The sequence below is a fragment of the Lathyrus oleraceus genome, chromosome 1 (genome assembly GCF_024323335.1).
Source record: "Lathyrus oleraceus cultivar Zhongwan6 chromosome 1, CAAS_Psat_ZW6_1.0, whole genome shotgun sequence".
Taxonomy (NCBI): domain Eukaryota; kingdom Viridiplantae; phylum Streptophyta; class Magnoliopsida; order Fabales; family Fabaceae; genus Lathyrus; species Lathyrus oleraceus.
The window spans coordinates 448611539-448635086 of NC_066579.1; the positions used below are offsets into that span (position 1 = coordinate 448611539).

Sequence of the window (23548 nt, forward strand, 5' to 3'; positions counted from 1 at the left end):
TACTTACACTATTTTGCTTGGAACATATAATTATTAGTTTCCATTATGAACTGTATAAACATCTAGAATAATTAATGATGTGTATAAACTTATTTTGTATAAACTTCATTGTCGCGACACAAAAAATACCTGAGCACAAGGAACGCTCGAAATATAAACAAAATAGAATCGCCATCGAACTTCATTTATTCGTAAATAGGGAAAGGGAAAACAATGATAAAACCCATAAAAACAAAAGAAATGGTCGTTGCAACTAAGTCGAGTTCGAGAGTTGGTTATGTAAGGGGAAGGTATTAGCACCCCTTACATCCATTGTACTCAACTGGACCTATTAAGTTAGTTTTATGTTAGAGTGCTAGTGCGATATTGTTTGCAATCTTCTATTATTGAGTGAGAAAATAGAAAAGAAGAATATTTTTATCAAACGGGTGTTTTTAAATATTAATGTGTCTGACAAGATTTCTCAATCCTACTCCTACTTATCTCCAGGTGCTATGGAGAACTCAAGACTATGTAGTTCTACTTAGAAAGAACTACATGGTTGATTGCTTTTAAAGAGTGATGTTTAAATCACATTTGAGCGATTAAACATTTACTTGCTGGTCGCTCTTGGAGGCTGAGGTCTTTGTTTGTTTTGTGTAGAAATTGATGTAACATACTCTTTTCTAAAATTATTTTCAGGATCGCACAAGGACGAAAAATAAGTTTGATTGGTTGATTTGCTTTTATCAAGAAGTTTTGATATTTGCAGAAGGTGAGTAAACATTTGAGCTGAGTTGTGCACCAAGCGCACGTTTATTCGGGGTATGCATGGATGTGGTCCCATTGTCCTCTTATTCCAAGTTTGGTTAAAGTGTTTTTTATTTGAAAGACTAATAATCGTTTTGAATTCGGTGTGCTCCGAACGCTTGATCATAAAAGGGTCTAAAGAGATGTACATCTCTTGATCCTTTATCTTTCAATTTTATCACGATAAAAGATTTCAATCAACGATTCGACGTTGGATCAAGTGTTTCAAATTTATTATAAAAAGAGTTTAGATGTGACGGGGGAGATGCTCGATGTTGCATTCAATTTGGATTTGATTTGGGAAAAAGACTCGATGTTGGATCGAATGTTGTATCCTTAACTTGTCAAATGGGATACAATACAATAATTAAAAAGACAAGCTCAATAAACAATTGTAAATAAAAGGTCTCGTTGTAAGAAGATCGCGGAGAAAGCCAATGAACTATAAATAAAATCAAAAATTTGAACTACATAACTTAGCACTATGTTAAGCAATCATAAGACGATTCATGTAGAAATCACCATATATGAGGTCGTTCAACAAAACTCTATGCGTTTAGGTAATTTCTAAAGTTAAATTGAATTTTTAACTCCGAAATTACCTCGCATCTCTGAAAAACCGATGATTTAAACGACACAAATTAAACTAAAAGAATTTAACACTATAAAATCATAAGACGATTCATGTAGTAATCACTCTATCTGAGATCGGTCTACAAAACTTTATGCGCTTAAGAAATTTCTGAAGTTTATATTAAGTTTTTCTTGAACAAAATTAAAATAAAGAGTTAACTCAATAAATAATAATAACAATAATCGTAATAAATAACAATAATTATAATAATAATAATGATAAATAGTAAAATAAATGATAATAATATTAATAATTATTATCAATAATCAATAATAATAACAAAAAATAAATATATAATAACAATAACAATAACAAAACAATAAAAGTAAATAATAATCAATAATAAAATCAGCAATAACAATAATAATAATTAGTAATTAATAATAATAATAATAATAATAATAATAATAATAATAATAATAAATCAATAACATTAATAATCAAATAATGATAATAGATTTTTAGCATATAAATATTTGCTCAAACCAATTTTACACAACCAATCATAAATCTATCAGCACAGCCAACATACAACATAAATTGTGAGCTCCATAATTCATTGATTACAACCTTCCCTAAATACTGCAAAGTTTATGTAAACAGAAACAATAATAACTTATCAACTATGATGCATAGCTACGGGTACGGCCAGTGCGGGTGCATGTGCCGATACGGGATACTACGGGTACGGCCGGTGCGGGTGCATGTGCCGATACGGGATACGGCATCTAAAAAAAATCAAGGTACGTTAATAAAAAATAATATTTTTTTTTTAAATGTATAAATAAAGAACTAAATTTATAAATTCATAACAAAACTTCACTATAAAAATTTGAAAAAATAAAAAGTAATATTAAGATACAATAACAAAAATATTAAAACACATAATATATTGATATTTGAGAAAATTAAAAATTTCATTCAAAACCAAATCATGAAATAAAATGAAATACCACGAGTACGGTACAAGTACCCGGTACGGATGAGTATCCGATGCTTCAGTACTTATCAATAAGAACACTTGACCTATTTGTGTAAACTGAAACATAATTATAATATTGTAGTTTACCAGTGCATCAATCTCCTTTCCATAATTTCTTTTTAACACCTCTGGAGCCACATAGTAGTATGCACTTTCAACAAGCTCTCTATATACTTTACCTGCACATTTGCCAACTAGAGCCACATAGTAGTATGCACTTCCAACAAGCTCTCCAAATACTTTACCTGTACCTCTGGAGCCACATAGTAGTATGCACTTCCAACAAGCTCTCCAAATATTGTACTCCAATATAGGCACATTACTCTAATATTATTGCTATAAAACTCAATTATTTGCCAACTTTCTTCAACATGTGAAATGAGCATACTCATGCCTTGAAAAAATACAGGAGATTCATAAGATGCCAAAAGTTAAAGATTCATCCAAGAAAAGAATAACTATGTCATTTTATTTTGATCAGTTCAAATACTTACACAACCAAAATCATATAGAGTATATTACATGTGCCAATCATAAATCTGATGAGATTCCTTTTTCTCGTTCTAATTGAAGAAATTGTTCGCCTATATCAAACGGAGGGAACAAAACATTACTTTTCATAAATTAATCCATCATAATTAAACTCAAGATACCAAAAAAATAGGGATACAAAATTCAAGAAAAACTAACTTCACACAAAAAAATTTAGCTTAGATAATTTTACCTTGCGGCATCCAAGTTTCTTTAACCGTATCACACCGCTTCCTGCTACTGAAAGTTGTGTTTATACCAATCACTACAAATGCCTTCTTCTTAGAAGCACCTTCCCCAAACCGGTGGCCGAGCGCATTACTACTAACTGGACCGGTCGGATTTGAATTTCGATGGGCTCAGACCACCCATTCGAGATCGACCGTCCAAATCCATGTTAAACCATTAACCTCAATCCGGTTAACCCGAAAATCCAGCCAACCCGAATTGTATCTTAGGGGGCCATTTGGATAGGACGGATTGGAGCTTTTAACTTGCCACACCCCCAATTAAATCTAGCACCCATATTTTTAAATTGTCAAAACTGTCATAGATCGAAAATTGAATGAAATTTCTGTATAAAATTCACTGTAGGCAAAAACGAGATTTTCGGTACGAACAAAAATTTTGGTAGTTTATTTTGAATTTTTGATATATCGGAAATTTCAAAATTTCCAGAATATTCCAATTAATTTTGAAATTTTGAAATTTACTAGTTGATACCGAAAATTTACTAATCGAGTGTTACAAGGTGCGCGTGACCCAAATAGCATTGTCTACAATAGTGTGGTCTCTGTCTATATACTTCATTGAAAAAAAGAAAAAATTAAAAAAAAATAAACAACTACCAAAAATTTCAGAATTTTCTATAAAAAACAAATTTATATAACTCCGAAAATTATAAAATTTCTGATAAAAAATAAAGTTTTTATTCCTATCGAAAATTCCAGAATTTGTGGTACAAAACAAATTTTTTATAACTACCGAAAATTATAAAATTTCTGAGAATTTTAATAGAGTTTTGTATCGGAAAATTTGAAATTTCTGATATAAATGTTAAAATTAATACCGAAAATTTTAAAATTTTAGATATAAAATCCCAGAAATTTTGACATTCACAATATAAAACGTATAAAACGTATTGTTTTTAAAATTTCTGATAGTGTAATTCAAATTTTTAGTATTGTCCCTGACTTTTCAAAATTGCACGTGGGTCCTCTAAATTTGAAAATTTAGTGAAGAGATTTTGTAAGGGCATTGTTGTCTTTTAATAGGCAATGAAGGGTGTACTAAACCGCCGAATCGAACTGAACTGAACCGCCGATTCGAACTAAACTGAAATTAAAATAATTAAACTGTTATATTTAGTTAGTGAACCAAAGGATATTGTACAAACAGTTTTAAAACCGAACTGAAACTGAAACCGAAGCAAACCAAATCATACCAAACTGAAACTAAAAATAAAAAATACTAAAAATATATTTTAATTTTTTTTAATTTATAAATAGTTTAACGGTTCTATCTTTAATAAATGTTTCGGTTAAAAAAACTTTTAATAGATCGATATAGTTTGCAATTTCAAAATGGTATATCAAACTAGTAATTATGATTCGATTCAGTTATGAATAAATTGAAATTGTTGAGTTCAATTTGAATAACTTTTTATTATAATTTAGGTCGATTCAATTCGATTTCTATCTGAAACATAAACAACCCTAAACAACCCTACTCTAATAAGGATGCTTTCAGAAAACATCTGAATGTATTTGATGATCCAGAATAAATAGACAAATGTGAAGTTATCTCAACACCATATATTACAATGTGATACTAAATGGATTGAGCACTTGCAATAAAGATACGAGTTTTACTTTTTTATTAAGAAAGATAATAATATTAACAAAAAATATCAAAATAAAAAGAGAAATAAACTAAATCAAAATCAATACATGAAACTAAGTTAAGAGAGTGATTTTAATAATGAATATGCTCATTCCATTTTTTACTATAAATTATTTTGGGGAAAAAATTACACCACGTTTTATAATATTAATAAATTATTTTTTATTTTTTATTTTTTAATTATATAAATTTATCTTATTTGTATTTATTTTTCTATTATTAATAAATGAAATTTTTTGAAAATCTTTTATTTTTTTTATTATATAATAATTATTATTTTTTGTAATACATATGAAAACTTGTAAGAAAATAAGAAAACGGAGGTAGTATATCAAAAAGAATGTTTGAGTTGAAGTATGGCCAAGAAGTTTCATCACGACGTATTAATGAAAGATTACTAGCTCCAATTCAAAATAGAACTCCAAGCATTGACTTTGGCTCAACCAATCTCTTTCTATACCGTTGAATAGAATTTTCTTTAGCAAAATAAAAGTTTATTTGTTATGGGAAAAAATTGGACATGATTGAAAACATCTAGAATGTCGCGAATGAACGTAAAAGGCACGTTTGTGTGGCCGTCTGTTAATTTTAGTTAGCAAACCATTCCATTGATGTGGAGATTTTAACCAACTATCCTTCATCTTCCATCAACACAGAGATAAACATTTTCTGTTAATTCAATATTTTGATATTTGTTTTTCTGACTTATTTAAAGACTATTTTTACATTTGTTAGTAACTATAAACATATGTATTTTTGTAATTTTTTTAATTTGTATGTTGTATGTAAAATTTGTAAGTAATTATGTATAAAATGGTTTGATATGATTGCATATATCAAGAATTAATATCACCAGTGTATATTTTGTGGGATCAGCTTAAACTTATTTTAGTATCTCATAATCTTACACTTCTTTATAAAAGAATTATTTTTACTTAAAAATAATAATCTACGAAAGAAGTGCATTGGACAAACAATCTATAATATGTTAGCATTTTATGTTTTTTTTAGCATCTTGCTTTACAAAAATATGTTAGGATATTGTAATTGTGAAATATAATGAGAATGATTCTCTCACAATCGCGAGTGTAAGAGGTTTTGTTTAGATTGAATATATGAAATTAGTGGAAATTTTTCTAACTCTAAAGGTTGAGATATTTATAGATAACTTTTTAGGTCAAGTAATCGTAGAGATACAATCTTTTCTTAACTTTTCAACAAATATGTTGGAGCAGAGGTAGGAATGGTTCTTCCTCCTTGAATGAATGAACGTTTCATTCTTCACATGTATGACTATAATTGACCCCTTCCAAGACACCTCATATGTTACGTATTGTTTAGATGGATGAGTAGTGGACATAAATTCGGGTCGGGCGAACCAGGAATGCTCCAACCTGGCATTTTCACAATTCATTTGCGATGTTTAGATCATGGGTTGTTCCTTACATGAGTCAAATAAATTATCATAGTACACGGTCCCTTAAGCATGAGACCTAGGAAGGGTGAAATGATTAAATTAGATGCACGCCATTCTATTTGGAGACTATAAGTGTGAGTTCTTCAAGTGTCTCTTGTGGTGAGTCCCTCAAGCGTTGTTTGAACGAGTTCCTTAAGCATTGCTTGGAAAAGCCATGCAACATTAAATACTCTGTCATGATGAGATTGTCTTGGAACGTTATAGATCTCGCGAGCCTTTAATCTTACTACACACGTCAAAATTGATTTGTAGATGACTTTAGTCCCTAATCGTTTGCGCGTACCTATATTAGGGAAATGATTACCTACGTGACCTAGGTATTTGTCTTTATAATGAGGGATTATGTTCAGTTTCTTCTCTACGTTATCTCCATGCTTTCTATATTACCTCATTGCAAATTTCTTCTTAGGTTCTATCAAATTCAACTCCATCATCCTTCTCTCATCATCCCAAGTGCAGATATTTCATTTCTCCTTTTTTCTTCTTCATCCTTTTCTTTTTTTGAAATGACAATTATAAGAGATTTAGACGAGAATGAAAATGTGATAGAGCCTACTAATGATGTGGAGAGTATAAATATGTTGAGGCATTATGTTGGAAATTTGAGGCAGCCCGACGAGACATTTGATTACAAACTTGTCAAATTAGGAATATTTGGAAGTTATAGTAGTAGTTTTGATTCTTTTTTTGGTACAAATAGTATTTTCGTTTCTAGTATACAAAAAAAAATTCAGAAACATATAATACCAAATTACATTTCAAGTTTTACATTGTTTTGAAATTTTATTTCAAAATTACTCGCAAAACTCTCTCTCTCTCTCTCTCTCTCTCTCTCTCTCTCTCTCTCTCTCTCTCTCTCTCTAATAAATCTAGAAATAGAGTTTGGAGCCTATGGTTTATTTAGTTGTTCCAGCAATCCCTTTATTTCATAGAGGGCGCCAGGATTGTCTTCTATGGCCTGAAATCGATCCATGTTGACAATCTTGGTTTTCAGTTGTTCGAATAGCTCAACAAAAAACATCACTAGAGGGTTTGGCGCTAGGAGTAGTTGGAGTCCATCTACTATTTATGAGCATCTTGAAGGCTTATATATGGCTCTCCTACATACATCCTCTAGGCCTCATTGATTGCGATTGGTGTCGAAGGTGTTGAAGGAAAAACCAAACTTAGACTTTCACTGGTTGTGGGTAAAGGCGTTGGAGCAGGAGAAATGTGAGTTGTCTTCTCCTTAACTACATCATGCTGAGACTGGCTAGGACCTTAAGTTTATTGATCTTGACCAACATTTGATTCTGCTTGTATTGGGCTATCATCTTGATTCCCTTATGACTGGCCAACATGATCCGGAGTCCCTGGTTTTAGTGTGCTCTTTTCTCGACCAGTCGATTGGTGATCAAGGTTAGCATCCCCAGAGTCAACGTTTTGGTGCCCTGACCTATCAATCGATGGTCCTTGTTATTAGTCTAGAGTTGTTTTGTCTGATAGCTCTGTAACATTTCCCTAGGCTACTTTTCTATGGCTTATCAACAAGTATCCTTCCGACTAGATTGTCAATATTGGTTGAACTTATGGAAAGATTTGTATATGTGCCGACCAATGGATACTAGAAGCAACATTTATTGAAGGAGAATTAGTAGGATGAGGTTGTGTTGTTGGAAACTCAATGTTTAGGGGTTGTTCTTGTGAAGGGAAGTCAAATAAAAATATAGAAGGTAAAGGTGGAGATTGAAGGAGAGATGAAAGTAAATCTAAAAGAATACGTCAATGAACTGGAGACCGGGACTTGAGTAAGACCTCTCTAGGCTTTTGCTAGGCGGAGGTGGTTTTGTTTGTTGTTTTTTCTTTGTGGTTAGCTGGGGCATTCCTCTTCTCCATGCCCTTCATCATCAATGTTAACAATATTTTCTTTTATGAATTTTTGGGAGTTGCCCTCAGGAGTATTTTCTTTGCTTTCTTTCTCTTTGCAACGTGGTGAGGTTCAGAAGTTTCAATAATAACTTTACCCTTATTTTCTTCTTTCCTTATAATATCCATGTTGGTTTTATATTTGGGAGGGATAGGTTGAGTCGAAACCAATATTTCATCACTCCTACTATTGGGTGCCTTATTTTTGCTTCCTTCCTGAGATATTCGAAAATTGTCAGTACGATGAAGGATACATGCAAAGAAATGAAAGAAACTAAGGAGGTAATTTAAACATGTGTTTCTTCATTGTTGGAGGCTTCAGTTTCTTTGTTCTTTTTGGCTTCTTCTTGGCCGATACGATTGTGGAGGAAGTACTTTCTCTCTTTTGACCCTGGAAGATAAAAGTAAAGAGGCATAAGTTTTGCAAAAAGGTCTATACTCTTAAGAGAACAAAGGTATAGAAACTTACATGTGTTGTTTCCCTCGCTTGGTCTTCATTGTTAGTTGTCACTTTTTGTTTCTTCAATTATTTTGGATTAATGAGGATGGATGAAATAGCTATACACTTTTTGGATTAATGTGTTCCAAGACTTGAACATGCTCGACATCGACATGGAAATGTCCTTTATAGTTATCCATGTGATACTTAGTCGACACTGCTCTATGTCGAGGGTTTTTTAGTTCATTATTTAAAGCTAATAAAGACCCACATGGGAGCCAGTTTGAAATTGGTAGTCGAAAAGCCAATCCAAATTCACAGGTTCGCAATGAGGGAAGTTTAGAAAAATAAAATTTTAAAAGAAAGTTATACCTATTTTCTATATAGGGATGGATTTTCAACTTTGGAAGTTTTTCTGTAACTTTATATTTTAAAGTAACATCTGCATCATAAATGGTTCAACGAATATCACAAGGATTATATACAGTTTCAAAATAACATTTGAATGCTTGAATTTTCTTGATGTGCGTACCTTTTATTTTCTTCGTCTGATTCTGCATAAACAAAAAAGCATCTAATAGGTGTTGAACATAACTAAAGGATCTGTCATGCTTCAATAGTAAGCGAACCACCAGTCTTCAAATTATTTTGTATAGTGGAAAGAAAGGGAGAATTCGAAAAGATTGACGTGTAGAGACTTTTTATTGAAAAAGTTTACACACTTTTGGAGTCATTCTTCATATGTCTCATTAGTAGCAACAAATACATACTCCTCTTTTGCAATAAGGGATTTTGGCAAAGAATTGGATGAAGCCAAACTGCCTGGCTACCAAGTTTAGCTTATAAGCAGCCATACTAATACCTGATCAGGAAAAATAGAGTTTGGTCGACAAGACGGAGGGTTTGAAAAATTCCATCCAAATGTCGTCAATTTCTCTTTTCACAAATTATCCTCAAGAATTTTTCGAGTTTAATCTCTTAAGTGAATCAAAATCATGATTGTTTACTAAAAAGAACAGTAAACAAATTGACACTGACTGATGTTGATTTTTGCAAAAAAATGCATGTGTGATTGAATAGTTAAAATGTGTGTGTGATTGAATCAAACATTTGAAGATTCAATCACACACACTTTTTACTCTCTTTTTTCTCAAAAAATCTCATTTTTCTCTCAAAAAAACTCTCAAGAATCAACAATGGCTTCTTGTTCCATTACTAAGCGTGCACCACAAGTTCAGTCAGCTGCTAAACTCCAAGGTCCAATTCCCATGGATGGTCGCACCTACGTCCTAGAGCCTCCCATGCAAAAGGAAAAGACTACCTTATGTCTTTCTCATGTATTAATCCTTTCCTCCCTTGCAGATACTACTCATGCTTTAATGGATTCATACAGGTTGCACAAAATTAGGTGCTACCATCCCTGAGAATATGACCTTGGAGTAAGGGATCAATACATGAGAAAGCCAGATGAAAGTCTTTTCCTCTTTCATGGGAGGCTTTAGGATATAGGTGTGACCATCTATGAAAATAGGACCTTGGAGTTTAGCAGCTGACGAGGCTTGTGGTGCACGCTTAATAATGGAACATGAAGCCATTGTTGATTCTTGAGAGTTTTTTTGAGAAAAAAATATTTTTTTTTATAGATAAAAGAGAGAAAAAAGTATGTGTGATTGAATCCTTAAATGTCTGATTCAACCACACACACTTTTTGCTGCACAAATCAACATCAGTCGGTACCAATTTGTTTACTGTTATTTTTAGTAAACAATCATTGAGTTTGGTTCACTTAAGATATTAAACTCGAAAAAATATCAAGTACAATTTATACAGACATGTGCAACAAAAAGTCTGTGTAATTGAATCTTTAAATGTTTGAATAATGACAAACTGGACATAAAATCCAATATAAATAAGATTTGGGTGAAGATAATAAATAAAAAGCGTGATAAATGTCATTAAAGTAATATGTTTTAAATAAAAATACTTGAATAAGTTAAAGAGAGGACAAAGAATCATACATTATCTCACAAACTATTTCTCTATGTGACTTGGATGCTTTTGTTCTATAGAGAATATATGAAATTTGCGACCTTGATCCTAACAATGAGATCAACTATATATAAAAATACAATAGTAACCATCGACAACAGATATCTCCATAGGATTTTACATCTATCATATTATGTGGGCTTCAATGCTCTAACTTGCTTACACGCGTCTTCAATGTTAAAACTGCTGCAAACCACCCATCACGCTGATAACTTCTCTTGATCTTCTTAACTTCCTTTGTCGAGAGTCTTTGGTCGACTCCTATAATATTGTTGTGACATCTTCATATCACCTAATCTTTGCACTTAAGAATAAGTCCATAACATATGGTGAATGTGACGAACTCGGTCCTTGTCGAAGTGTTGATTTGTGTAAACCCCTTTGACATTTTGGACATATTTCGAAGAGAGTGTGATCTTAATTTTGTGGTTTTATTCTTGAGACTCTTCCAAACCATATTGCGTGGGCATTAAAACACACTAAAACTTAAATCATCTGATAGGTCAGTCAAACCATCTTAGTCGACATAATTAGTATGTCAAAGCTATATTTAAGATTCTTTGTGATAACCAGGAAGATAATTCTCGTGTAATGAGAAGATTCTGTAGGAATTATGGTCCCATCGTGGTGGTCGACTGAGGGCGATCTGGCTGGCCCATAATTTTTCATGATCTTAAGGTTTCTACCTGACTAGACTACAAAAGTTGTGATTGCTTGTTTAACTATCCCTATGACCTCAAAATAAATCCACTTATGAAGATCAAATCTCTGCTCTGAAATAACTCCTTCATAATTGTATACAAACGAACCTCAAGGATGAATAAATACATGAATAAATTCATTCATTTTTTAACCTAAAAACAAAATGGCTTAACTTAATACTCAAACATATTGGAAGAACATGAGAAGAAATCCCTAAATCTCTAACACTTTAAGAAAAGACTAAAACTCATAAAAAACCATAAAACCCCACATTAAGATTCAAAACTTTAGAGAGAACATGTGAAGGAATCTTACACGAACAGAACATGAGAACCTAACAAGCCCTAACTAAGAAAGGGATGAAAAAAATGAGACTTGCTAGAATATTTATCTCATTTTGTTCCTCGTTTAGATTCATTTAAGAATACTTGTTTTTGACAGAACATGACAGCACACATGTATATATTTGATACAAATATTATACATAAAGTCAAAGAATGTTTATATTGATTAGACATAATTAGTTTCCTATTATACAATTGTAATTCTTGTATATAATACATGTTCATGATCAATAATAAGGCAATGAAATATTTTCCTATATGGTATCAGCTAGGTTTTAATCCTTATTCTTTTCTCTTCCGCTCCAAACAATTCTTTTATCTTCCACCATGACTTCAACCACTGAAACCTCTTCAAACAAGACCACCGACACGGAAACACCAACACTTCAACCTAAATTTCACTCTGCCTTTGCAATTACAAACGTGAAAACCATTATTCTAATCACGTTAGATAACAATTCTAGTCTTTATCTCTCTTGGTTTGCCCTGTTTTAGGTTCAAGTGTGTGTCCACAACGTCCTTGATCATGTTATCCCTCCCACTGATGCGGCAACCCAACAAAAAGTCGCACAAACAAAGACCAATGATCCAAACCTCTGGAACCGTCTCGATGCTGTTGTTTTACAGTGGATGTATGCCACAATTACCCAGGATATTCTTAGCTTAATCCTGGTGCTTAACGACACCACCGAAATCTGTTGGAAACGAATTGCTGCTATGTTTTAAGATAACAAGCATTCGAGATCAGTCCGCCTCAAACATCAATTCACCAACACGTACCTAGAAGATTTCCCTTCGACAAAAGCCTATTGTAATCGCCTTAAACTCCCCGCAGATCAACTTGCAAATGTTGATTCTCCCGTAAACAACACTCGTCTTGTGTTGAAGATGATTTATGGACTGAAAGATTCATATGCAGGATTTGTCACATACATTCAATAACACTGTCCATTACCAACCTTTGAAATGGAGAAATCGCGATTGGAATTAGAAGAATCAACGATGGCCCAATGTACTTAAAGAGAATCTAGCGCCATCCCATCTCCGATGGCCCTACTCGTGAAAACCCCAACATCAAACAACTCCTTAACCTCTCCCGACGCGATTCCCGCTCGAAATTTAACTGCACACAATGGAAGTCGCGGTAGCAGCAACAACAGAGGAAGAAACAACAACCGAGGTAAAGGCCGAAGCCCTGGAAGATGAGGACGTAACAACCACGGAGGTACACAATTCAATAATGGTGGTGGACGCGGTGGCCCCAACTTGGGGTGGCAGTAATGACCTCCATCTATGTATCCTTGGCAGCAGTGGCAACAACAATATGCACCTTGGGATCTTCCTCCATCTCCGTATCCTTCTTATTGGTCTAGGCCCAATGTTGGCCCAAAAACTCAGCAAGCAGAAATCCTTGGAAATAGGCCATAACCTGCTGCCTTTGCTTCAATTGGGGCGATCCCAACAGATATTGAAGTTGTTTTTCACACTCCCCATCTTGCTCAGTCTGACCCATCTTGGTACATGGACATTGGAGAAACATCTCATATGACATTCACACAAGGTAATCTCTCATCCTATTTTAATTTGAGCAAAAATAATAGTATTATCGTAGGAAATGGTCATTCAGTTCCTATTCATGGTTTTGGAAATGCTAACTTACCCTCAAAGCACCCTCAATTAACTTTATCAAATGTCTTCCATGCACCAAAATTGATTAAAAATTTTATCTTTGTTCGTAAATTCATTACCGATAACCATGTTTCTGTTGAATTTGATCTGTTTCATTTTTCTGTGAAGGACTTTCAGACGGGGATGGTTCTAATGAGATGTGAGAGTCAAGGCCAGCTATACCCCATCATCAACAAAACAAAAAATAAACACACTTTCCCTTATGAGTTTGCAACTTTATCTACCTCTGTCTGGCACAACCGTTTGGGTCATCCAAGAGCATCTATTTTAGATTCTCTTAGGAAAAATAAAATGATTGATTGTACTCCTAATTCCCAGTTCGCTTCAACTTTTTGTCCTTTTTGTCCTCTTGGTAAACTTGTTAAAATGCCATTTATTGATTCACATAATTCTACTTTCATGTCATTTGACATATTACATAGTGATGTATGGATATCTCCTGTATTGAGTACTGTTGGTCATAAAATTATGTGCTTTTCTTGGATGACTATTCGAATTTTTTGTGGACTTTTCCAATTTCGCAAAAATCTCAAGTTTTTCCAACCTTTGAAAAATTAAGAGCATACATTAAAACTCAATTTCAATTGGAAGTTAAAAATATTCAGTGCGATAATGGTAGAGAATATGTCAATAGTAGATTTCAAAAACTTTGTGAAGCAAATGGAATTTCATTTCGTTTTTCATGCCCTCATACTTCATCTCAAAATGGAAAAGCTGAACGAAAAATCTGTTCTATTAATAATATAATTCAGACTTTACTAATTCATGCTTCTTTACCTCCAAGTTTTTGGCACCATGCCTTACAAATGGCAACTTATTTGTTGAACATTTTAGTAAATAAAAAGTTAAATTATCAATCACCTCTCAAAATTCTTTTTCAAAAGCACCCATCCTACTCTCATCTACGTGTATTCAGTTGTTTATGTTACCCTCTATTTCCATCCACTACTATAAATAAACTCCAGTCTCAATCCACACCATGCACTTTTTTTAGGATATCCTTCCAATCATCGCGGATACAAATGTTATGATTTATCACAAAATAAAATCATTCGTTATCGCCATGTCATATTTGATGAATTGGAATTTCCCTTCTCCAAATTGCACACTCCTAATCCAAAAAATTATCAATTTCTTGATAATGAATTATCACCTTACATCATAAACCACCTCATCACTCAACCTGACCCACATCCAATAACACCGGCCCACATCACTCATCAACAATCTCAAGCCCATGATCAATCAGAACCGGACCAGACTACCTCTCAACCGGCCCAGACTTGGCCTTCCACATCTACTCCGCCAAACATCCCACTTCCTCCCATTTACCAACCTACCCTTAGTTCTGACAACAAACCAGTTACGAGGAGCCAACATGGAATTTTTAAGCCAAACCAAAAATACATCAATCTTCACACCGAATTTACAAAATCTCCTCTCCCTCGTAACCCAGTGTTAGCACTAAAAGACCTAAATTGGAAAATGGCTATGGATGATGAATACAATGCTCTTATTCAAAATAAGACGTGGGATTTAGTGCCCCGTCCACCTGATGCAAATGTTATTCGTTCTATGTGGATTTTTAGGCATAAAGAAAATTATGATGGTTCTTTTGAGAGGCATAAAACCTGACTTGTAGGTAACGGTGCAAATCAACAGGTTGGCATAGATTGTGGAGAGACTTTTAGTCCAGTTGTTAAACCAGCCACCATCCGAACAATACTCAGTCTTTCCTTATCTAAAGCATGGCAAATTCATCAGTTAGACGTCAAGAATGCTTTTCTACATGGTGAACTCAAAGAAACAATGTATATGAATCAAGCTTTGGGATTTAAAGATCCAAATCATCCTCATCATGTTTGTCGTCTGCGAAAATCTTTGTATGGGCTCAAGCAAGCTCCAAGAGCTTGGTACAAACGATTTGCAGATTATGTATATTCTATCGGATTCTCTCAAAGCAAGTTAGACAACTCTCTTTTCATCTATCGGAAAGATACTCACATGGTCTATCTTCTTCTTTATGTGGATGACATCATTCTCACTGCTTCTTCTGATGATCTTCGCAAGTCTATAATATCACAAATCAACTCTGAATTTGCTATGAAAAACTTGGGACCACTATATTATTTTTTGGGTATTGCAGTTACTTGACATGATGGTGATTTGTTCTTTATCTCAGAAAAAGTATGCAGATGAAATTCTTCAGCGAGCAGGCATGTCATCATGCAAATCATGTCCCACTCTGATTGACACTAAACAAAAGCTTAACACTAAGACTAACACTCCCTATGAAGACCCATCATTATACCATAGCCTTGCTGGTGCTCTCCAATACCTCACTTTCATGAGACCTGACATCACATATGCGGTATAACAAATATGCCTTTTTATGCATGACCCCATGAACGATCACATGCATTCTCTTCGACGCATTTTATGTTACATTCAAGAAACTAATCACTATGATTTACATCTCTATCCATCATCCACTACATCATTGATTTCTTACACATATGCTGACTGGGTAGGATGTCCCGACACTAGACGCTCTACTTCAGGCTATTGTGTTTTTCTTGGAGACAACTTACTATCATGGTCGTCTAAACGTCAACCCACATTATCCCGATCCAGTGCTGAAGCTGAGTATCGTGGAGTTGCCAATGTCGAATCTGAGTCATTCTGGTTACGTAACCCACTCATCGAACTACATTGTCCGATACACAAAGCTATTATGGTATACTGTGATAACGTTAGTGCCATATATCTTTTCGGTAATCCTGTTCAACATCAACGTACAAAACATATCGATATGGACATTCACTTTGTACGTAAAAAAGTAGCTCGCAGACAGATACTCGTCTTGCATGTTCCATCGCGTTATCAAATTGCGAATATATTCACCAATGGTCTTTCTCTAGTACTCTTTCAAGATTTCCGAGACAGTTTAAGTGTACGCCAACCTCTCGCTTCAACTGTGGGGGTGTGACAGAACATGACAACACACATGTTTATATTTGGAACAAATATTATACATTAAGTCAAAGGATATTTACATTGATTAGGCATAATTAGTTTCCTATTATACAGTTGTAATTCTTGTATATAATACATGTTCATGATCAATAAAAAGGAAGTGACATATTTTCCTATAGTTTTCCTCATTTTGTTTTAGAAAATGATCAAAGTTATCACACTATTCTTCTTCGCTTCGCTTGTCCCTCGCTTCATGTTTCGTACGTCACTCATTTCTCCCTGTTCTTAATTCTAAGAATGATCTAAATTTAAAAAAAAAAAGTTGAATTTTAGCCCACACCAACAAGTAATTAAGTAATATATGAATCCACCTTCCTCATTCCACATCAATGACAAATGATCTTTTAAGTTGACTTTGATTTATAACTTTGACAGCGAAGAAAACATAAGGTTGTTTGAACAATTGAAAAATCAAAATGGATGTTTTTAAAGTTATAAGATCAATATGAACCTAAACGATTCGAGATGAAAAGAATTAAACATGTATAATAAAAACATTTTGATTATATATATATATATATATATATATATATATATATATATATATATATATATATATATATATAATATGTTTAAATAAGTCATTGTTTTTAGACCATGAATCAGAGAAAATTTAATCGGACCCAATTTATGACTCTATATCGAAGTATGAATACTCCTTCGATAAGTCTATTCTTCCTCTACATTTCAGGGCGTATTAAGCTGACTAAAAGAAAAGACCCTTCTTCTGTCATTAAGTCTAAATTCCAAATACACCTAAAACTGCTCCCATTTTATTATATTCTTTTGTTGTTTTCTAGACATTCTCTTCCCTTGCATAAGAAGATTCAAATATTTCAACCTCATCTCAACTTCCTCATTCATCCCAATCTCCTTTCTACACTTCTCATCACCGCTTCCATTCTCCTCTCATCTTCTCATGGCAGGTCGTTACGACCCTAACCCCTTCGACGAAGAACAAGTCAACCCCTTTTCTGTAAGTACCCCTTTTCTCAATTCGATCTTGTTCACAGATCTTCGCAATTTCGGAATTCAAATTATTCTACTTCATTCTCTGTTTCACTCGATTCGTCATACTTACTATGTTTGAACTGGTTGCAGTTTTTCTGTTTGATTTTACTTTTTTTTTGTGCATAAAAGATGGTTTCAACTGAATTGTAAGAAACTGTGTAGCTACGATCCTTCACTTTGTACTGATTTTCACTCTTGTGCTTTTCAATTCATACATCAATTATGAATTGTCATATAACAAGATGAAATAGTCACACATATAATGACACCGCTGACATACCTTCACTCAAGGTTTTAAATAACGGTTGATCGTGGTCTCATTGGTGTCGCATAAGACTTTCGCGATTTCGATTGGTACAACTGGTGTGACACTGATTGCTGTCACCGTGCCATGAATTGATGATGATTTATTCTTTATTTGAAAAACTGTAAATAACTGTAGGTACAACGTTTTATTGTGGCCGTTTTCGCGGTGACGGACAGTTTTTTAAGACCTTGCCTTCAGTCTAAAGTATCGGTGCTTCTGCTATTGTGATGCCTTTGTTTGCAAAGTATGAGTCAAAATGTTTGACCTATAACGTTTTGGTCCCTGACCAACGTTTAATCCATGTTAAAGGCTTCTGTCATACTTCAATGAAGAGTTTTAAATTGTTAAGAAGTGCTTGGATTTCAATTTCTTTCAATAAACATTCATGATACCGTATTATGGTGTCTTGGCTCATATATTCGACATCACTTTTGTATGAAAATGTTTTGGTTGCTGTTGTTTTTAAATGTTGTTCACTTTATTAGTAAAACCTCTATGAATCATTCACAATTTCTTGCTCATAGGTTATGTAAATGTTTTAAAATTTTCAGAATCCTAGAAGTGCTGCCTCTGCCACAAATTCAAGACCTGCACCTCTAAATCCTGATCGTGCTGATTATAACTATGGCTTTGGACCGACTGTTGATATACCTCTTGATACATCAACGGTATGTGTAATAAAAGATTTTTTTTGTTGAAATACCGATTCTTTTTATAAACATATTTCTGCCTTTGTTGCATGTTGTTTTTTGAGAATTGATTGTTTTCTAATGTTGTGTTTAAACATTAGGATGGGAAAAAGAAGGAAAGGGATCTCCAAGCGAAGGAAGCTGAATTGAGAAAACGGGAACAGGTATACAATGGGATCTAATGACCTCTATACATGTACAATATTGTTTTATGTTGAACGTTGGTATTCCTTTTCTTGCCCTTGATATAATTTTTTCAGAGCCTTACTTATGAAATTTTTATCTTGGGAAAACTAGTATTTACAGTGGAATCTAATTCCTATTGTTGAGGTCTAAATTATATGTTCCCGAAATTATTATTTTTCCTGTGTAGAAACAATTAGCTAGACCAGTGTTTAATGGATATTGATAAACAACTATACATATTTTACTTAATTAACAAACCAGTTGATTAATATAAACTAAATTATTACTATTTTAAAAAAAATTCAAAATTGTAATGCTTGAATCTTTATTATTGGAAAGATCCCAAGTCCCATGGTTGAAGATAGAGTCTTGAAATAGTATATATAGAGTGACAACCCTCACCTTACAAGCCGGTGTTATAAGGATGAGTTAGGCCAAACTCTAATATTTATGATTAGTATTATATTATTTTTTAAAGTTTGGACAGTATTATGATGACATTTGAAATGTCCATTAGAAGATAAGGTAAGTTGATCTCTGGAATAATGCATCTTCTTAAACATGTTTTTCCCTCTATAGATCTTGGTGTCTTCTATTTGATGTTTAGAATATATATGTTGAAATTTATTTTTCTGTTTACTCAGAATATATGAAGCCTTGACTGCTAGTTTCTTATTAACTATACATGCCATGAAATTTACCTACATTTCATTTCTTTTGATTTGTCAAAATGCAGGAAGTCAGACGCAAAGAAGAAGCCATTGCACGAGGTAGTTTACGTTTCCGGTATTTGGGATTACGTTTAATTGTTTCTTTAGTTGTTTTTTTGTTTGTGTCGGCATTCAATTGAATGCCAGAATAGAACTACTATTGAGGATTCTCTAGATATGCGTCGACTTATTTTACACACTTGATTTGTGAACTTATCTCCTAGAAAAGATTGGACTGGTGCTTTTACCTGACAATCGATATCTGAAGTTCTACTTTTATCCTTGGTGTGTAATCACTTTGTTTTGCAGCTGGAATTGTTATTGAGGAGAAGAACTGGCCACCATTTTTCCCAATTATTCATCATGATATCGCAAATGAAATTCCAATTCACCTTCGAACATTGCAGTATGTTGCATTTTTTTCGTTGTTAGGTAAGTTATCTGATCCTGTTTTCTTCTTGTGGGGAAGGTTATTGGTAGAGCAAAGGTAGTACTGTGTTGGAAATACCTTCATCACGGTCCGTCCGCCCCTAGTTGTCTAATTGCAGCATTTGGGTTGTCTTCATTGCAACCTCCAGCACCTTCACTGTATTGGTGTGAAGTGGTGGATTTAGTCCCACATTGCTTAGAGATATGACATGTGTAGTGTTTATAAAGCTTAGGCAGCCTAACCCAAATTCTGAGACTTTGAAAGAGTAAACAAGAGGTTGCATCGTGCAGCACTGCCCGATAAGTATTGAAAGCAGTCTTTTCTTTTTTGTTTTCTACACCCCTAATATAATAATGAATGCCCTATAATTAATATATAAATGACTTAAACCTGTTTTCTTGAGTATATCAGTGGTATGATGAATACATTCTCTATTTAGTTCTTTTTAGTTTGGTGAAAATGCTTTTTCAATTTGATTATGGTTATAATATAAAATGAATCTATTAACAAATATTCCACAGCTCAATCTGTTGTTATACTAAAAACAATATGTAATGTGATACAGTCCATTATCAATGATGGTTGATGATAGATTATATGATGCAGGGTTAGTGTTGTGCCTTACATGGAATGTTGTATCTGTCACTGCAGCTTGGATTAAGGGAGAAGGTCAGTTTATATATGGAGAAAAATCATTATGGGTATTGAATGGCTCGAAATACAAACCTGATTCAAAAAATCCCATGCACGTGTAACTCGCTTTTGTTTGTTTTAGGTGTAAAAATATGGTTTCTTGCTATTATCTACTTCATAGCAGGAGTTCCTGGAGCATATGCCCTGTGGTATCGACCATTATATCGTGCATTTAGGTGATTATTTCCAATACTTATGTGCATTTGATTGTTCGATTTTTGTCAATAAATTTTAAAATTTCAAGCATTTCTTTTATATAGCTTCATTTTGTGTATGGCCAAAATTGTCAGGTTTGGTGACGTGACGCCCATAGTAATTCTAAGAGTAACCTTAGAAGTTTTAAATTAGTTATTTAAATGAACTGATGCATTAAAACTTTTATCTTTACAAAAGGGGAGAGTTTTTTTTTTAATCAAACCGTTGCATTATTCTGTCATCTCATTCTGCAAAGATGATGTTGTTCACTGTTAGATATTCCCTTATATCTATTGTTAGTTACAGTACAGTTTCAATAGTTAGTTAGATTAGAAGACCTAGTTACATAGAGAGTTTGGGAAGGAAAGATGTTTAGCATTAAATATTGAGGGTAGAAAGGGAGTGGCATGGAGAATTGTTAGCATTGAGAAAGCTGAGCAGTGGCCCGGTTGTTGGGATTTAGATGATTATTGGGCATTTGGGCCAACACTGTTAAGAAAGATTTAGATTTAAACAGTTATAACTTATTTAGATAGTTTATGATAGTCTACTTCACTTAATGGAAAGAAAGGCTTTTGTTATCATTACTTTGAAAAATATAAATTAATTGTTTTCTATAATCTTCAGTCTTCTATTTAATTTTTTTGGTTTCTCTCAAATCAATTTAAGGTTATTCCTAAAAATATTTCATTAGGAAAAAGCAATGTGCTCTAGTAATTTTCTGTATCAATTTATTATGGTTATTCCTGAAAATATTGCATTAAGTAGTATCAACTATCTAATGACCTATATGAAATGCCCCAACTGATAAACAGTACTTATGGTAGCATTCATGAGAACAAGTTAATATGGATATTATGGCCTAGCAGGTCACCCCCTTGGGTGTTCCCCTCCCTGGCCATGATCCCCCCGACGTAGCAAGATTGTGCATCCAGCCATTGACATATTCATCTTTCTGATTTGATTACTCTCTTGATCGGGGATCCTTTGCTTTGTTACTTTTGCAGGACTGACAGTGCTATTAAGTTTGGATGGTTTTTCATGTTTTACCTGGTATTGACTATTTTGCTTTATGCATATCAGCTTTAATTTGTATTTGGACAAAATTTAATTAGCCTCATTTCTTTTTCTGATTACAGCTTCACATTGGATTCTGTATCTTAGCTGCAGTTGCTCCTCCTATAGTTTTCAAAGGAAAATCCTTGACGTATGTTGACTTCCTATCCACACACACACGCCTCATTTAACATGAGTTTGTTGCTTATTACTAATTTCATATGTATATAGCTTGTATTATCCTCATTATTTTGGCCTTATGCTTAGTGACATCTTCTTATTGATGCAGAGGCATTCTGTCAGCCATAGATGTAGTTGGTGACTATACTTTGGTTGGGGTAAGTATGCTTGTCTTGAAGTATTCATGATTCCTGCGTGTGTTTCATTGTTATATGTCGTAACATTTCCAATTTGTTTACACGATTTTACACATGCTAAGCCGGTTTAACATTTTTCACACAAGCCACATTACAGTTCTAAAGCAAATACTGCAGAATCCAAACAGTGAAAAACTTTCTGCTTCTAAACTACTGAAAATTGGTTTTATTTTTGTCGACTTTCCACTTTCTGCTTCGAAACAACTGATAATTGGTTTTGTTTTTGTCCATTTTCTTGTAGATTTTCTACTTCATTGGATTTGGATTCTTCTGTCTTGAAACATTGATCAGCATCTGGGTTATCCAGGTTTGACTACACTTATATATTTAAGCTTTTTTTCTTTAGACAGATGCATCTTTCGCTTAGAATGCACACAAGCAAAGCACCTGCAACTTGCTCACTTTTTGCTTTGGTTGCATACAGCAAGTATATATGCACTTCCGTGGTGGTGGTAAGACTGCTGAGATGAAGAGGGAAGCTGCACTAGGAGCAATGGGGGCTGCACTAAGATGAAGCACTTTGTGAAGGCAGTATGAATGTCCTGTGTTTGGTTGTGTTGTAAATTACTTATAGGAATTGTGATAAAAATATTTCATTGAGATTTTTTGTTTCTGGTTCTCTCTTGTTTGATATGCTACATGTTACATGTATATTATAAGCAGAAAGTGTAGACATTAAGGGGTTGGTTAAAACATGCTACATTTTATGGAGTTATATATAGTTTTGTTGACTAGATCTTTCACTTTGTCTGGACACATGATGATATTTCTAATTCAATGTTGAAATAATCTGCACTGTAATAAATATTCATTATATTTCTAATTCAATGTTGAAATAATTTGCACTGTAACAAATGCTATGCTTGCGCAATAACAACTTGAGATGATACTTTGTAATTTGTTTTTTTCTTTGAATTGGCATTTTGGGTATAAACTAGTTTGGGGAGAATTCAAACTAGTTCCACGAACAAAGCATGATGAACAGTAACCCAAAAAGGGTTTGATCGGTGCCGGCCGGTTCAGCTACGTCTCGTGTTCACAATAACACTTAAATGGTTTGACCGACGACAACCTTCTGTTCCGACTGTGCTTTCAACCACCGGTGTTTCTCTTTGAGTTTCACATATTTTCTTTAGTTTTCCGGTATTGTTGCTATTTCTGAAATTCAATTTGGAGTTATGTGGGTCGTCTGCTTCTGTTTATACCTGGGAGTTGGATTAGAGTTGTCATGGAGGAACAAAGTTATTTTTTATTCTTTTCTAAATGTGAACGAAGTTGCTGGGTCGCCTTTGTGTGTCACTTTGCTTAGAAATTTCAATTTAAGAAATGTGGTACATATTGATGAAAAGTACAAGGTTAGTCTTGAATCATTTAAAAATCATCTTTATGGAAGATTGATTATGTCTAAAGGAGTT

The 23548-nt window shown here is 33.6% G+C and overlaps 2 protein-coding genes across 7 annotated transcripts; one reads left to right on the forward strand and one right to left on the reverse strand.

The window, feature by feature from the left end:
* Positions 1-1935: 1935 nt before the first annotated feature.
* On the reverse strand, positions 1936-3448 carry LOC127115907 (cyclase-associated protein 1-like). 6 transcript variants are annotated; one of them, XR_007800921.1, is made up of 5 exons: positions 3130-3448; positions 2900-2989; positions 2651-2799; positions 2493-2584; positions 1936-2151 (listed from the first exon to the last, which is right to left on the reverse strand). XR_007800921.1 is itself a non-coding variant. In XM_051047324.1 (4 exons), the coding sequence occupies exons 1-4, from the start codon at positions 3137-3139 to the stop codon at positions 2047-2049; spliced, it is 363 nt and encodes a 120-aa protein (XP_050903281.1). In that variant the 5' UTR covers positions 3140-3448; the 3' UTR covers positions 1936-2046. The 6 variants fall into 6 exon arrangements, 2 of the variants coding, with proteins under 2 accessions (XP_050903281.1, XP_050903280.1); XM_051047324.1 differs by lacking the exon at positions 2900-2989 and having other exon boundaries at positions 2493-2650; positions 2710-2799; XR_007800922.1 differs by lacking the exon at positions 1936-2151 and having other exon boundaries at positions 2316-2531; positions 2657-2799.
* A 13722-nt stretch (positions 3449-17170) lies between these two features.
* LOC127082654 (secretory carrier-associated membrane protein) lies at positions 17171-22972 on the forward strand. The gene is made up of 12 exons (NM_001426657.1): positions 17171-17455; positions 18349-18465; positions 18588-18650; positions 19409-19442; positions 19692-19814; positions 20419-20481; positions 20588-20681; positions 21708-21753; positions 21840-21907; positions 22046-22094; positions 22375-22440; positions 22558-22972. Exons 1-12 carry the CDS (start codon positions 17399-17401, stop codon positions 22645-22647), a joined length of 870 nt encoding a protein of 289 aa, NP_001413586.1. The 5' UTR covers positions 17171-17398; the 3' UTR covers positions 22648-22972.
* The last annotated feature ends 576 nt before the right edge of the window (positions 22973-23548 follow it).

Bases quoted from the DNA above. Each gene is read 5' to 3' on its own strand.
- LOC127115907 (XM_051047323.1), bottom strand. The intron at 2,651-2,709 runs GTACAATATTTG...CCAGAGGTACAG, and splicing joins AGTAATGTGCCTATATTGGA to GTAAAGTATTTGGAGAGCTT.
- LOC127082654 (NM_001426657.1), top strand. From the start codon at position 17,399: ATGGCAGGTCGTTACGACCCTAACCCCTTCGACGAAGAACAAGTCAAC. The intron at 18,651-19,408 runs GTATACAATGGG...GTCAAAATGCAG, and splicing joins AATTGAGAAAACGGGAACAG to GAAGTCAGACGCAAAGAAGA. The intron at 20,682-21,707 runs GTGATTATTTCC...TTACTTTTGCAG, and splicing joins CCATTATATCGTGCATTTAG to GACTGACAGTGCTATTAAGT.